Here is a 16,639-nt window from a genome sequence, read left to right as displayed (position 1 = left end):
TGTCTGTCTGTCTATCTATCTATCTATCTATCTATCTGTCTGTCTATCTTTATGTCTGTCTGTCATCCATCTGTCTGTCTGTCTGTCTGTCTGTCTGTCGCAAAATTTGAAATATATTTGAAAAAACTCAAATAGTAATCAGAAATGTGTGGCCTACTGTCAATTTGTAATATTATGTTTATTCAGCCAAAGCCTCAGAATGCCATCACCATTGCTGTATCCTCCCGTGCCCTCTTGGATCGAGAGCAGGACATTTATGAGCAGCAGGGAATGGACGGAGGATTACCTGAAATATCAGATCCAACATGAGATCGAGCCATTCGCACTAATGTACTTACATACATCAATGATGTATGTAAGCTCCTCAGGGCTGCGTCCTCTCCCCACTGCTCTTCTCCCATGTTCTGTCACTGTCATTCTGTTACACTGTGGAAGCTTCTGTCACGAAAACAAATTCCTCGTATGTGTAAACATACCTGGCAATAAAGCTCATTCTGATTCTGATTCTGATGATTAGCAATTATATCATTAATGAGAATCTAAAAAATGTTTACAATTATTTCAACTTAAAGAAAGAAAATATTTATTTTTGTCATTCAGTTATCTTTCTTTCCAAGCTACAGAGCTATGGATACAGAGGGAAATGTTATTTTTCTGTGCTGTGTAGGCAGTGAACGCTCGACTCAGGGAGCTTTATCCAGACAGTGAAGAGCTCTTTGATGACCAGCAATCATGCTCATGTGGGACTTCGGCTCATAAATTCAATTAACCATTACCGTAAGTCAAAAGATCGCAAGGCTCTGTTTTTAACTGGACAAACACCAGGACTTCAACCCCAAAATTAAAATTCTGTCATCATTTACTCACCCTCACTTTGTTCCAAACCTGCATGCTTTCTTTTTTTTCTCTGTGGAACATAAAGATATTTTGAAGAATGTTGGAAACCAAATAGTTTCTGTTTCTGTTGATTTCCATTGTATGGACAAAAAATACAATGGAAGTCAATGGGATCCGAAACAGTGTTGTTACCAACATTCTTTAAAATATCTTCCTTTATAAGTTTTAGTCATTTTGTTGTTGTTTTGAATTTTTTTATTTATTATTTTTTAATATGTTTTCATTTAAATGTTTTGGTTTTGAAATGTTGTTGTATGCATTTGTCATTTTTATTTAATTTCTTTTTTTTTCTTAAATGTGTGTATATATAGTATTTATAGATGCTTAATTCACTCTTTGAACTCATTGTAGTTATTAAGAGATATCTTTTTAAATGCATGTCAGTTTGGTGGCGGTCATATGCAATTATCTTGTGTTGTTTTTTATTACCAGAGCTGTTTATAGAGCGCTTTTGTATGACTGGAGTCAATAGTCCTATTGGGTATCTGAAAGCCTACCACACCAACCTTTATCTGTCTGCTAATTTCAGTGAAAGTTAGAGAAGCCATTGAAGAAGGTGAGTGGAATGGTTTAGGAAATTAATGAACTTTTAATGGTAGAATCATAAATATATTAATTTTGATTCAATATGAAATTCTTTCATATTGAAGAGAATCTACAAAGCCCACGGGCTGGACAAATTCTTTGAGCATGAGAAAGCCCATGAAAATAAACCTCTTGATCATGTATGTTCAATTTAAATGTAATAGCAGTGCAATATTATACTGTGTGGATTATAAAAATGTGTTTAAACTCCATTTGATGATCCATAATGCTAATGATGTTTGCTGTAAACACTTTTTCACAAGAAAACAAGTATATTATACTTCTGACAACAGTGAATTATTATCATTTTTCATAGGGACCACTTAAGGGGTTCTTGGAAGCTCTGGGGAAACTATCCCAAAGATCAGCGCTTGGACTGTCCTATACGCACCTACTTGGTTACAGCTCGCAGTGCAGCCAGTTCAGGCACCGGGGCCCTCAAGACGTTACGTTCCTGGGGTCTAGAGACAGATGAGGCCCTCTTCCTAGCAGGAGCACCTAAAAGCCCCATGCTGGAAAAGATCAGACCTCACATCTTCTTCGATGATCAAATGTTCCATGTGGAGGGAGCAGCAGAACTTGGGACAGTGGCGGCTCATGTTCCCTATGGAATAGCCCAGAAGTTTCAATCAAAGACAGTGAGGGATGTAAAAAAAAGACATGTCAGCCAAGCAGCTAGAGTGAATACTGCTCTGTCCATCCGGGGTGTGACGAGTGACCCATTTAAATCAGGTTTTTACAGGGATAGTTCACCCCAAAAATACATTTCTGTCATCATTTACACAACCCCAAGTTGTGCCAAACCTGTATGAGCTTCTTTTTTCTGTTAAAAGAAAGAAGATATTTTGAAGAATGTTGGTACTCAAACAGTTGACGGTAGCCATTGACTTGTATGGAAAAAATACTATGAAGGTCAATGGCTACCGTCAACTGGCTGCCAACCAATTTTGTGCTTTTTTGTCACATTGCATAAATAAATAAATAAATAAAGACCAGAAAGAGCCAGTTTGTCAATGACAGACCCTCTGCACTGAGCATCGTAGCTTTGAAGTTGTTTACTATGTTATATCAAGCCATAAGTAAACAGAGAAAGAACACTGTTAAATGGGCAATAAGTCGTATACTGTTAAGTTAAATAGTTACATTTTCTGATCTAATGTAATAGCAAATGTTATTTAATTTATTATGCCACAGTCTAAGTATTATCTGAAGCTAAAATGCACCAAATCACCTTTAACACTTCTGGCCTTGCATATATTTGGTTTTATATTGTAATTGCCTTGTTTTGAATGAACATCTCTGTTATTGTTTACCATAAAGGGCTGTTTTGCACTCTGTATTGTAACCTTTATATGTGTATATCTGTCATGCAGTATTTTAATCAGTGTTACTATGTATACAAATTGGGTTCACTTGTTGCTGTGTTTACCATGGATGTGAAATCCTATGTGTTACTAACTCAGGGCATGCTCAAGTCTGAACATCATAATAAACAGTGAAGAGGAAATATGTTGAAAAATAGACCATATTTTTTCTGCAATATGGGTAGGTAAAGTAGGTAATAAACTTTCTCCCAGTCATCTGAAATGCAGCAGTTTAAACAGTGCGAGAGAGATACTCTGTCACTTGTGTAAAGCAAAACAAACGAAGCTTTGGGCGAAATTACAGAAATTTCCCTACTTCTCTACTTCTTCAAATAAGCCCAAACTTCAAATTACCACTGTTTGTGTGTGTGTGTGTGTGTGTGTGTGTGTGTAAAGGACAGTTACCATAGTAACTGTAATGGGTCCTGTTGACTGTTTTAAGGGCGGGACTTCAAAAATGTCGTCATTTGCACTTCTGTGTTTGCCGTAAAACAAGAAGCAGAAGAATGTCGTCATTTGAGAAACTCTTTTGGACCTTTGACTGGCGTCCAGCTTGTTAATCTGTCACCCACTTTAAATATTACGCCTAACTTCTGGATGGCGCTCACTTTAGTTCGTGTTTATAGAATGTTTGTAGATGATACAATAGTAAGGTAACCGTAAATAGTTTCAGTCTTTGATTCAGGTCACATGATTAGTGTCATATGACATTGATGAGCCCTCGAAAGAGGGAATGAGAGCAGAAATCTTCCACAGTTACCAACAATACACTCTTTTACCAATGCTGTCGTCTACCGTGCTGAATCCAGATGGCTAAACAGATGTGGGGACTCCACTTTAGTTCGTGTTTATAGAATGTTTGTAGATGATACAATAGTAAGGTAACCGTAAATAGTTTCAGTCTTTGATTCAGGTCACATGATTAGTGTCATATGACATTGATGAGCCCTCGAAAGAGGGAATGAGAGCAGAAATCTTCCACAGTTACCAATAATACACTCTTTTACCAATGCTGTCGTCTACCGTGATGAATCCAGATGGCTAAACAGATGTGGTAGTAAATCGTGAAGTAAATCGCTGGATCATGGAGAGTTTGGGAGTTTTGTCCGTTCTCGCCACCGCTTGTGTTTTGGGTGAGTTTCCGAATCACAGCAAGTTAACAGATAAACTGTGACTTTTAACACAATGTCAAACCGCATTTTAATATTTAACTTTTATCATTGAGCTAATATTTAAAATATGTTGAAGTGCCATGGTCGTGAGGAAAATATGTAAAGGTTTCACTTTTTGAACGGCTGCAACATTTCGCTTTGTGAATGAGCCATTTTCAAAATCAGTTTTAAATGTCTATCTAGACTATATATATATTTTTTTTTAAACATAATGTTTAATATTTTTATAGGAGAAAAATATATACATGTATAATTGTGTTTAGGTGTTTTTAAAAATCAGTTTCCACTATGTATGTATATGTATGTATTATTTATTTGTGGTTGTTTTTCAATACAGAGATACATTTACTACATCTTTAAGATATTTTAACAAAACCACATTCTTCCTGATAACTAAAGATAGGTCTAAACCCAACAATAGGCTACCTGCAAAAAATCAATATCACAATACAGCTCTGCTTAGTAAACAAAGACGGGTTATTGGCATGCCACGGCAGTGTTCTGTAGTGATTTAAGTTTTTATGACCTCTGATTCATTCATTTGTCAATGTCGATGTTATTTGTCAAATTACTCGTTTGTGTGTTTCAAAGAATTTGCTCAAATGATCTGAACAGTTTATTAACAAGTCAGTAAGAGTCAACCATTTTCCTCTGAGTAAGTAGTGAAAGCTTGGAAGAGAACAAACAGAAACATGGTTCCTGGGTCCCTCACTTGTTCTTAGTATTTCTGGAGTGAAATCGAGTCATATGACCATCCCCTCAGAATAACTGTATTTCTTCAGTGGGTGCTCGTGTTGCTGAGGGTGGCTAATGTGATTACATTCACAATAAAGACTCTGTTTGCCTTTCTGCTGATGGTTAACAACCATGCTGTGCCATTTACAGGATACATCAACAGACAATAAAAACACACACAATCGAAGGAATGTGAGTGTGATTCAAGTGATGCAATAGACCCTTAAACTAACCTTGTCAAAAAGCTGAGCAGTACTGAGCCAAAATGAGAAATCATGTCATATTAACTGCTTTTATGACCTTCTTTGTGCTTTATAAGTTGTTTACAGTCCACTTAAAGCTAAATTAGAGACTAGTTCAGAAACCGTTTTTTTTGACAAAGGTCTTATATGCTCATTAAGACTGCATTTATTTGTTATTGTGAAGTAATTACAATTTAAAATAAAATTCTATCTTAAATTTTCAATTGTAATTTATTTTGGTGATGGCAAAGCTGAATTTTCAGCATCTTCAGTGTCACATGATCCTTCAGAAGTCATTCTAATATGCTGATTTGGTGCTTAAGAAACATTCATTATTGTTATCAAAGATGTAAAACGCTTGTGCTACTTATTATTTTTGCTTTTAAGACCATTGTGTCATATGATTTATTTGAACCTACTTTTCCCCCTCCATTGTGCAGGAGTGGTGATGAGTCAGACAACACTCAGTCCTGCTGTGACGATCACCACAGTCAGTGCAAACATGAGCTCTGCCGCTCCCAGCACTACAGCGCTCAGCTGCTCCGGCCTCAACACTTCCACCTGCGCTGCCTGCGCTCCTGGCTCTTATTATGATAATGGTGGGTGCTTTTGTGTGTGTTAAGAACGTGGTTTCATTTTGATTTCATGTTGTCTTAAAAGTTGAAGTTGACGCATGCACTTTCTCTTTCTGTGGTCTCAGAAACTCTGTTGTGTTCTTGCTGTCCTGAGGCCGGCCTGTGTGTGTTACCTGGAGCCTGTCTTCTGTGTGTCCAGGGTTTCTATCAGCCTCTAGCAGGACAGCAGGGCTGTCTGCCCTGTTTATCTGGGTTTTACAGCAAGTGAGAGGAGAAAGTATTACACTGTTGTTTATTCAACGTATACGCAATCTTTCCATGCGAAGGCTTTAACCATTTTTTCATTAGTTCCACTGGAAGCCCTGTCTGCCAGCCATGTCCTACTGGGTCCTACAGCAGTAACACAGGCTCTGCCTCCTGTACAGCCTGTGCACCAGGTAACAAGTGACATACATACAATATGTAAATTCATTCATTCATTCATTCTGCTTTCCTGCCTAAATAAATTGACATATTGAGGGGTGGAGAAAAACAAGCAAATGCAACTACATATTGAAATACTGAGGGGAAAATAAGAATTTAGATTCATTAGAATTTTTTATTAAAATATATAAAAGTGTTTTATTGTATATTTCACTGGAATCGTTCAAAATGATTCTTTATTATATGAAAGTATACGTATCTATGAAAAAAAAAAAAAAAGCATAAGTATTATATTCCTTACATTTATGAGATGTTCCATAAAAATATTTTGTAAATTTCCTACTGTAAATATATTAAAACTTAATTTTTGATTAGTAATATGCATTGCTAAGAACTTCATTTGGACAACTTTAAAGGCGATTTTCTCAATATTTAGATTTTTTTGCACCCTCAGATTCCAGATTTTTCAAATAGTTGTATCTCGGCCAAATATTGTCCTATCATAACAAACCCATCAATGGAAATCGTATTTATTCAGCTTTGAGATTATGTATATATCTCAATTTCGAAAAATTGACCATTATGACTGGTTTTGTGGTTCAGGGTCACATATATTCTACTGTTTTTTTTTTTTCTCCTTTTTGCTTCAGGTTTCTACACATCTTTGCAAAATTCAACATCATGTAACCCATGTCCACAAGGCACGTACTGCAAGTAAGTTCCTTTTCTGAACATTGCACCATAAATAATACATCTCAGGCTTTGAGTACTATGTACTAAATTAAAAAAATTAAACATTGGATATTTAATAATGTTTAGTTCTTGTTCTTCTTATTTGAAGAAATCATTACAATATCTTGACATTTTCAGATTAAATGCAGATTTTGTTTTGATGTGTTTTCATAAAGGTTAAATTATATGGCTATTAAAATGAACCATCTCCATTTATAGACTTGATGACATTCTCTCTGTTGACTTGTTAAATTTCAGTGCTGTGCTTTGTTTTCCTAATATGTTAGTCGACTGTCACAGCGGTGTCATTGCAGTGCCACAGGACTGTCAGAATTTGTTGTAAACAGTTGTTCTTTGTTACAATCCTCCTTTCTGCCCTTTTGATAGTTCCTCCAGCTGTACTCAGTGCCGGGTCTGTCCTGCAGGCTCAGAGGCTCTACAGACCGCTTCCAAAGAATGTACACCTTGTCGCCCAGGTATCTTCTACTTTTAGCCACATTGCTTACTCAAATTATAGGAAAATGTAGTTTTTGTGATTTAAAACTCTGGAGACAGATAAATCCACGTTACTCAGAAATATGACATACATGATGAAATCGATTACATCGGCGTGATACAAGTTTTGTCATAGTTCAGTACATGAATAAAGGTATTTTGTTGAATGAGAAAATCAGAATTTCCACACTTATGAAACTCAAATGATGTCAATATTTTTTTTGTCAGGAATGCACAAGCCTGCCCATCAAACCATGTGTCAGATTTGCAGCAGTGGTTTCTATCAGATCCACTGGGGCCAGGAGAACTGTGACCTTTGTCCTGAAAACCACTACTGCCCTGTGAGTGATTACTTCCTCTAAACACACACACACTAGGGCTGTGCAATTAATCGCATGTGATTGTCACGCGCATCTCGTCAGTAAAGCCGGTTCCGTGATTAGTAGTAAATCTCCATCACCTGCTTTCAGATGGAGCGGCATTTAATACACCGAGCCATAGATCACTGACAAGCTAGGCGATATCGCGTTCATAATTGAATGCGATTCATCTGCGATTATGAACGCGACATTGCGTAGCTTGTCAGTGAACTACGGCTCTGTGTAGTGCATGCCGCTCCATCTGAAAGCACGTGATGGAGATTTACTACTAATCACGGAACCGGCTTTACTGACGAGATGCGCATGACAATTGCATGTGATTAATTGCACAGCCCTAACACACACACACAGTCTTTACTGTTACCACTTAACTTGTTCCTCTTGCTTGAAATGCAAATCATATACTGTTTTTTTTAATACTTCCTCGTTTATCTAAGAACATTATAAATGAGAGCATATTTATGATTACAAATATGTGTCACTACATAGAATAAATGTACTTCTGTCTATATAAACCAGAGTCCTGATGTAAATCCGATCCAGTGTCCCACTGATGCGTTCTGTCCTGAGGGCAGCACTGTCCCTGGTTACTGCATGGAGACCTTCTTCAGAAAGGCAGGGGAGACGTGTGAACTTTCTCCTGTTACCATTGCACTGCTTGTTATTGGAGGAGGAGGTATGAATGGTTTACATCACACCATCTCTCAGCTGAACTTTGTTCCCAAACCAAAATGTGAAAAATGTTTCACAGATAAAAGACATTTTGCTAAGCTCCGCCTCTTTATTTATGCACTTTTGCGACATTTTGTCAGAATTTTGCCAGCAATGGTCCATTGTGTACTCTGTCGAATCGCGATCTCGATTCCATTTCGATTTATCGTGCAGTCCTACTGTCAATAGTGTGGAGATGCATGAAGCACGGCTCCCACAGAAATCACTTTCAAACCAAGCAGCTTTCTGTTGGTCAACGACGTGGCGAGTCCATGATAAACTTTAACCCCTTGTGAAATCTGTGTGGGGAAATCTTTTGCCTTAATGCAAAAGTTCCTGACTGGATTTCACCCTCAAAAATGAGCTGAACAGTGGTAAATGTACTCAGTCATACAAGGTAAAATTATTATTTAACTTATTAATTGGTCAGTATTAGATTTAAGATTGTTCGGTAATGTTTTAAGGCGGGGTTTAGCAAAAGGTCAGTTGTCACTCTTAATTTATTCTTCTCCTCCACAGTGGGTCTTCTCTTCATCATCATTTTGCTTCTGCGGAGGAGAAGAGATAATGACAGCGAGCTTTCCCTTGCCCGGACGCCCCTCCTGCGAAAAGACCGCCCACCTGGTCGCTTCTATGGAATCCCTTGTGATGCTGAGCCTGTTTATGCAGGCTGGTGACATTACCATGTACATAGCTGCACACATTTTGTCTGAAAGTTTCTATTTAGAACTTAGAACTGTTCTATGCTTTATATTGGCAAGATACTATTAAATATTTAATGAATGAAGACGCACTTTTCTGCATTCCATTTTTAAAACCTGTTTACTACTGACTGTGTTGTGAAGTTACATCTCTTTTGATTCAGGCTTCTTTTCAAGTCTGTAAAGTATGAGAAACCATTCAGTATTTTGGGGAGGGGATGTTTTCTTTTGTATAAATATGTTAAGCCACGGCACTGAAAGAATGTTGGACTAAATTGTGCTGGATTATGCTTATTTTGTTCACAGATGTTTTTATTTTTTTTGGTACCACTACGTTTGTCTACCTAAGGTCCTGAAGGTATATTGTATTATATATATTTGCAGTATTTCTTGTATTTAACGTGATGTGTCTCATATTAATTTTAAAACAGAATATTTTGGACAATTTCCAAGGTTGTAAACTGGAATAAACAGCTTTTCACAACTTTGATATAAAAGTGTGGTGTCTCTGCAAGTTTGATGGGTCATTCCTGAAACTTTCCTTCAGAAATCCCCAACATGTGCTTTCAGTATCTGAACTGAAACTCTTGACAATTCCAGTTTTATTGATCATACTTTAAAAAAAAAAAGTATTACAAAAATGTATTTTCATTAAAAAAAATCACATTGTTATAAAATGATTTAATCTCTTATTGCATAATTCTATAAAATATTTTTTTGGGAAATATTAAAGCCATAGATGAGATAGATTGCACTAGGCAAAGGTATACTGATGCCAGTAGGTGTCAGTACTATGGCAGGCGTAATTGACATATAAAACTATGGTTTGACTATCCATAAATATATTTTGGATAGTTACAATTGTATTTTGACGAGACATGATTACAATTTGACTAGTCAGAGTAGCAATTAAAGATATCTGCAATTATAATTGGACAAGTAAGAAATCTGATTAGCGATATCTCTAAATACTTTGACTATTCAAAACTTTGTGTGTAGATTGAGATTGAGTCACTTTTACACTTGCACCAGCTACATTTTTATTTTGAAGTTGGTATAACTTTATTATACAATTCTTAGACAAAATGGTGGAAGACAACAGTTTCCAAGGTAGGATTGGTTAATAAAATGTTTAAGGTGGGGCTTAACAAAGGTGTATTTGCATGCACATTTTAGATATCTATAAAGGAATTTTGACTAGTCACATTGTTAATTCCAGATATCTACATTGAAATTACTCCTAGTCACAAAGCTAAATGCAGATATCGCCAAAGAAAGATCTTCCTAGTCAAAAATCAGATTGCGATATCCATAATTAAAATGCAGGTATGAGTTTTGACTAGGAAGAAAGTTTTGCTTAGTCAAAAATCTACAACTGTAATTTGACTAGTAATAATGTATTTTGGAGACGTTTGGATATCTTAAAGATATCTTAAATTTGATTATGACTAATCAAACACCAGTTAGAGATGCCTCGAATTATAATTTTCACTAGCGGCAATTCAGTTAGAGATATCTCTAGTTTAATTATCACTAGTAAAATTGTAATTTGAGAAATCTCTAATTAGAATTATGCCTCGTACAAAATCAATTATAGATATCTTTAATTACAATTTCTACCAGTCATAAACTCATCTGTAGATATCAGAAATATCAGTGTCTTCTGTGTGAGGGTGACAGAGGGAAGAAAATAGTTTTGGAAGGACATTCAAATGTCATGTGACTTAAAAACAACATATCATTAGGTGCGTTCGACTTGAAGCACGGCTACAGACGGCAGTCAACGAGAGTAGCCGCTTGCAGTCGGGGGCGGAGTTGAAAACGGAGCCGTCAAGCCATAGGGAGCCCATCTGTTTTTGCCAATGTGGGACCTACTCAGTTGACCCAAGTGGGCCCCAGATAAGATGCCCATTTTGGGACCATGCCCACTTGGTACCCATGTAGACCCAGCATAAACCATGTGGGGCCCACATATACATGTTGGCTGGGATACAGACGTTTCAGAAACGTTTTCATGAGCAAGAGATATATACTGATTATATACTGCTTAATACATCGCCATCTGTTCAAGAATAAAGTTCAACGTAAACTATTTAAATACTAATAAAGTGGGGGAATATATGCTGTCATCAGTGTTTTATGATAAACGTGACTCAATATAACATTGCGACTACAGTAAAAAAGCTTTTACTGTTCTAAAAACACAGATTTGTGGCTATTATTGGAATTTAAAAGGTTAGAATAAACCCGAAACACACGTGATAGTTGTCATGCGGTGAATCTGGCCAATCGTGAAATGGCTGTGCCGTCATCAACGCTCCTGCAGCCGCTCTGGAGAAACTGCGCCGGCTGAGTCAGCTTTACACTTTAATTACACTTTATTCTGTCACATCCAGCTGTAGTAATGATGTCCCCCAAGCAACAGTCTGTGCCCAGTTAGACTGTAGTGATGACGTCCCTCCAGCTTTATTCTGTACCACTTCCAGCTGTAGTGATGACGTCCCCCAAGCAACAGTCTGTGCCCCGTTAGACTGTAGTGATGACGTCCCCCAAGCAACAGTCTGTGCCCAGTTAGACTGTAGTAATGATGTCCCCCCAGCTTTATTCTGTACCACTTCCAGCTGTAGTGATGACGTCCTCCAAGCAACCGTCTGTGCCCTTTTAGACTGTAGTGATGACGTCCCTCCAGCTTTATTCTGTGCCACATCCAGCTGTAGTGATGACGTCCCCCAAGCAACAGTCTGTGCCCCGTTAGACTGTAGTAATGATGTCCCTCCAGCTTTATGTTGTGACTAGGGTTGGGCCGATAGACGATGCCATCATCCATCGTCGATGGCTGACAGACATCACGATGTTAAGCTGACATCGTGATCCCCCCCACCCCCTCTCCCGCAAGGGTTAGGGTTAGGGTTTATTTTAGTGGCTCCATATAACGCATTATTTGTTTCACACTTCGGGCACACCCCTAACCCCGCCCCGCCCCCCGATGTCATCGTCCATCACAATGTTTCACTGTAGACATCGTCCTTTGCCAATTTGGTAGACATCGCCCAACCCTAGTTGTGACAAGTCCGACTGCAGTGTTGACGTCCCGCAGACTTCAGTCTGTCAGACGGAGCACACTGTGGCACCTCAGTCGAGCCAGCTACAATAAGACAATTATTAGTCAGTTTATGAACATAATCCAACACGCATGCACACTTTAATCGGCAGTTCAATGGTTTATGCTTTAAATTGACTTGAATATGCACTTTCTTTAAGGATAGTTGATAACTAACATGGAAATAAACATTTTTAACATTAAACAAGATTTCATTCAAATTTTTATTTATGTATGAGGTGTAGTTGTGTATTTTACACTGGAAAAAATTGACCACTAATAGTTCTGTAGTGTGACAAATGAATATTTTAAGGCACAACTATTAAGTGTATTATCAAAATTAATACATAAATTAAAGTCCTTTTAAAAATAGTTCTAGGTTTAGTAATTGCTGCCACTGATTGACAATTTATGTCAACACCTGTTATTTATCTTTTAACAGACATCAGTTCATGCCGTTATGAAATCGGCAGTCAGCTGGGTGAAGGAGGCTTTGGAACCGTTTATGGAGCAACTCATTTGGTCGATACCCTTCAGGTATCTTTATCTAGCTAATAATTTTTTTATACTTGCCTGACTCTCCTTTGCAAGTACTGTTAGTTTATCATATATTAACTATTTAGACTACTTGACCTGTCAGACCTGTTTAGACATGCTCTACGTGCTTAGAATTTAATTCATGAAAATATCAGGGTTAATGATTGAAATGGTGTGAACTGCACACAATTGAATTGTTAATCTTACACAAATCAATTTTTTGTTTTGTTGATCAGGTGGCAATAAAATTCACCTCCAACAGGAACACGAAATTCATCAGCATCGTAAATAGGATGTGCTCTCTCCGTTTCTCCTCTCAATCACTGTTTTCAATTTCAAACATCTCATATTAACATTAATCAAAAACTATAAATTATTTTTCAAAAAAGACAAACTGCAGTTGTCAACATTTTTTCCAGGACTGGTTTAAATCCAGCAAACCATCATAACAATTAAATAAAAGGTTATTCCAAACCTCTTCCACTGGAGGTTGCACTGCAAATTCTTGCAAATCAAGACCTCAGGTTTCCTGAAATCATCCAGCTTCTGAAATGAAGACTGGAGTAATGACAGCTGAAAATTCAGCTTTGCATCACAGGAATAAATTACATTTTAGAATATAGAAAACTGTTATTTTAAATTGTAATATTTCACAATATTACTGTTTTTTACTGTATTTTTCATCAAATAAATGCAGCCTTGGTGAGCAGAAGAGACTTTGCTCGAGAAGACACTGCTCATGCAAGAACTCTGACACAGCATTAGGATAGACAATGAATTCCAGTCGCTTGTGGAAATTCATAACACATCACCATAGGAGCTTTTGCATAGACTTTGACACAGAGCGGGCTAGGCAGTGGCTGCACTGATCATACACGGACAAGGAGGGTTTAGCCATCTCGTGCCGCGTAAAATTAGACCACCAGATCATTCCTGCCCACTGGCCGACCATTAATTTCACTATGAAAGGCTGGCTTAGCAGCAATATATATATTGAGCGTAGAAGGTGCACAGCCGCTGTCTAAGCGCTCCTGCAAGACGAACAAGATAACTGGAATTGGACAATTCACAGGGTCCTCCTCATCGTCAAGCTGCACTAGCTCTCAAAGACTTTCCATTTATGAACATAGAGGCACCTGGTAGAAGGGGCTTTTGACACGCGCTGTGGCAGTATAACTGACCCCATGCAGATTCCATAAATCTGGATTGGGATTCAAGATCGAGCCTATAAGAAAACACCTATAAGAAAAACAGTAGCACAACCAGTGCTCATCATAGAAGGGCAATGAGCGGCGGTAGCACCCGTGTACACAGTAGTTAGTGTAAGCAACATGACACACCTATAACAGTGCATTCACATGGGGCATCAGCGTTAACGCTTCTCATTTACTTTGAATGGGTGACTTCATGCATTGTGCAACTGAATTGTGGGTCCGTTGCATTGTGCCACTGGCGTTGTTTGTGGCAGAAGTTGAAAAATTTTAAACTTGTCAAGCACCAACTCAGGCATCAGCCAATCAGTTTGCCTTATAGAAATACCCTAGTGCGGACGCTTGCTTTCCGCCAGCTGTTTTATTCGGACAGTTTGGCTCAACGAACCGGTTCAAAAAAATTATTCATTGGTTCCAGTCATCTCACAATGATGTCAGTATGCATTTCTTGTGTGAAGGCGTATTGCCGATTATTGCCTTTCATTCCCTTAAGTCAGGGCTGTACGTTAACTTTTTTTTCACATAGCACTGGTGCTACAGAGGTTGAAAGTTTTGTAGCACAGGCCAAAAAGTTGTAGCAAAATGGTCATATCGCACACCCCTAACTACCAAGTATAATCAATCTCACACACACAAACAAGCACAACGAAATCACTTCACACTATTAAGCGGCTGTGTTATGAACATGCAAAACTGTATCGCACGCGTGCTACAGAGGTACATTTATTCATCGCACAGACCAGTTTTTTCGTAGCGTACAGCCCTGCCTTAAGTTATTGTTGTGGTCACACTCACGGTTTCATTCACTGATCCTTCATGTCTGATATGACCGACCAATATTGAATAGCCTACATCTTGGATAAGTTTCCTAAAAGTTTCGCACCTACAGCACACATTACAGACGTTGATGCATAAACGAGGATGTTCTAATACAATACATAGAAAGAATAAATCATCCTTATAAACTCATTGATGTAGTTTAACAACTTAAAATACAATCTGCATGCACAATAAACCATTGTAAAATTCAGGTTATTCTGTGTTTTAACAAAAATGTAGGCCTATTTAATAAAACTAGTCATAAGCATATTTCCAGAACGTTTTGTTTCTTATTGCGCATCAGGCTCGTTCAAGTTCTCGGTGATAAACGCGCATGCATAACGTCAGCAACACACTCGTCAGAATCCTCGGTAATCCTCGGCAAACTTCGACAGTTGGTTGAACCGGCTTATTTGATTCTTTTTCGAGTCGGACGTGCTACTGCGGCTGAGTCTTGTGTCATCGAATTCGATTCAGTTCGATTTTGTGAACCGACTCGACCAGTTCCTTCCTGAGAACCGATTTAAAAGAACGATTCGTTCAAGAATCGGACATCACTAGCAACGAGTGGCGGAAGCGCTTGGCATACAGAGTGGTTAGAGTGTAAGCAACTTACACTGCCTTATGAAAAGAGGCAGGAACACAGTTGGTCATCATCGTCAATTTCTGATCCACCAAGAGACCATGCAGGCTCCATCAGAGGGAGCGGCGAACCTGGCTAGGTAATCACTCGCGTACACTGACTCGGCATGAGCTCATCCTCTGACTCTTCTGCCTCCGGCTGCTGCTGCTTCTTTCTCCGCGGCTCTTGGATGGCGGAAGCGGTCAACTTCTCGTCAAGATAACGGCGATACGGAGGCAAAGGGTCCTGACACTCATCACTTCACTGAGGACAGCTGAAAGAAACTGTCATACTCACCAAACATCTTCAGTCTCAACAGAATGCACAAGGGGATCAGCTTAGAATAAACCACTTATCGGCAACGACTCTGAGAAAATGGCGCCGAGCGCTGCGTTACACGACGAGTTCCCGCCTCTACTGTGCACGCTTCAATGCCATTGGGCTTTGCGTTGCAACGTCGTTCTGCCAATGAGGCTTCAGTATTTCCCCAGCGCGTCATCATGATGCAATGTTGAGAGACCGAAATTGAAGGGAACGTCAAAGCAAATTTTCAAATAAGCACAATCTTTTGGAACAATATACACTACCATTAAAAAGTTTGGGGTCAATACGTTTTTTTTAATTTTTTTATTAATACTTTTATTCAGCAAAGATATGTTAAATTGGTTTTAAAAAGTGTAAAGACTTATATTGTTACAAATTTTTTTTTTATTGCAAAATAGATTACAAAATAACTTTTTATTCATCAAAGAATCCTGAAAAAAGTAGCACTGGTTCCAATGTGTATAAATGTTCTCAGTGGCGTTTTCCCCACAAATTATTATTATTATTATTTGTTATTTAATTTGAACAAAGCTAGCATCCATTTAAACGATGTATTATTCTTCGCGGTTTTCTATATCTAGATCTAGTGTTTGGTGTAATAAATTGAGCTGACAAATTCAACTTATTATTTTTATTATATATTTTATTTCTGGGAATCAATTTTAGTTGGGTTTTTGTAGGGCCCTTTTGCTGTTCTCTCCAGCGCGTTCTGTTTGTCCTAACCGGCCACTGTAGTCGATACGTCAGTGGCGTTTAAGATGGCGGCCACCTTGACAAGAGGTCTATCAGGTATAAAAAGTGCACATTTAATTTTAAGGTCAGAAATACGTTGCTGAAAATGAAAATAATGAAATTTTATAGACTCTTAAAGTTGGTGTGCATTGGAATACACAATTAAAGATTCCTATGTCTATTTCAATTCGCAAAGGACGTTTGTGCACTGGACTCGTTTTCTTCGATGCAATATAACAATTTAGTGCGTTTTATCCGACGTTTTATTTAATATTATATTAT

The 16,639-nt window shown here is 38.0% G+C and overlaps 2 protein-coding genes and 1 pseudogene across 2 annotated transcripts in view; all 3 read left to right on the top strand.

Moving 5' to 3' along the window:
* The window catches only part of LOC107732037 (cytosolic 5'-nucleotidase 1A-like), a 4,154-nt pseudogene extending 1,969 nt beyond the window's left edge, over window positions 1–2,185 (top strand).
* Window positions 2,186–3,346: 1,161 nt separating this feature from the next.
* On the top strand, window positions 3,347–9,504 carry LOC107732029 (laminin subunit gamma-2-like). The gene is made up of 10 exons (XM_016543262.1): window positions 3,347–3,680; window positions 3,912–3,979; window positions 5,436–5,594; window positions 5,696–5,834; window positions 5,919–6,007; window positions 6,644–6,707; window positions 7,113–7,201; window positions 7,449–7,561; window positions 8,120–8,276; window positions 8,831–9,504. Exons 2-10 carry the CDS (start codon window positions 3,931–3,933, stop codon window positions 8,986–8,988), a joined length of 1,017 nt encoding a protein of 338 aa, XP_016398748.1. The 5' UTR covers window positions 3,347–3,680; window positions 3,912–3,930; the 3' UTR covers window positions 8,989–9,504.
* Window positions 9,505–16,306: 6,802 nt separating this feature from the next.
* The window catches only part of LOC107731984 (39S ribosomal protein L35, mitochondrial-like), a 3,895-nt gene continuing 3,562 nt past the window's right edge, over window positions 16,307–16,639 (top strand). Inside the window, exon 1 of the mRNA XM_016543217.1 lies at window positions 16,307–16,414. Coding sequence (XP_016398703.1) covers window positions 16,384–16,414 — 31 coding nt within the window. The 5' untranslated portion in view covers window positions 16,307–16,383. The remainder of the gene's footprint in view (window positions 16,415–16,639) is intronic.

This window comes from Sinocyclocheilus rhinocerous, unplaced genomic scaffold (genome assembly GCF_001515625.1).
Source record: "Sinocyclocheilus rhinocerous isolate Xijiao unplaced genomic scaffold, SAMN03320098_v1.1 scaffold1635, whole genome shotgun sequence".
Classification (NCBI taxonomy): domain Eukaryota; kingdom Metazoa; phylum Chordata; class Actinopteri; order Cypriniformes; family Cyprinidae; genus Sinocyclocheilus; species Sinocyclocheilus rhinocerous.
This window is presented reverse-complemented; position numbering and strand designations above follow the sequence as displayed.

Excerpts from the sequence above, each read along its gene's own strand:
- LOC107732029 (XM_016543262.1), top strand. The coding sequence starts at position 3,931 with ATGGAGAGTTTGGGAGTTTTGTCCGTTCTCGCCACCGCTTGTGTTTTG. Across the intron at positions 5,595-5,695 it reads TGGCTCTTATTATGATAATG|AAACTCTGTTGTGTTCTTGC; the intron begins GTGGGTGCTTTT and ends CTGTGGTCTCAG. Across the intron at positions 8,277-8,830 it reads GCTTGTTATTGGAGGAGGAG|TGGGTCTTCTCTTCATCATC; the intron begins GTATGAATGGTT and ends TCTCCTCCACAG.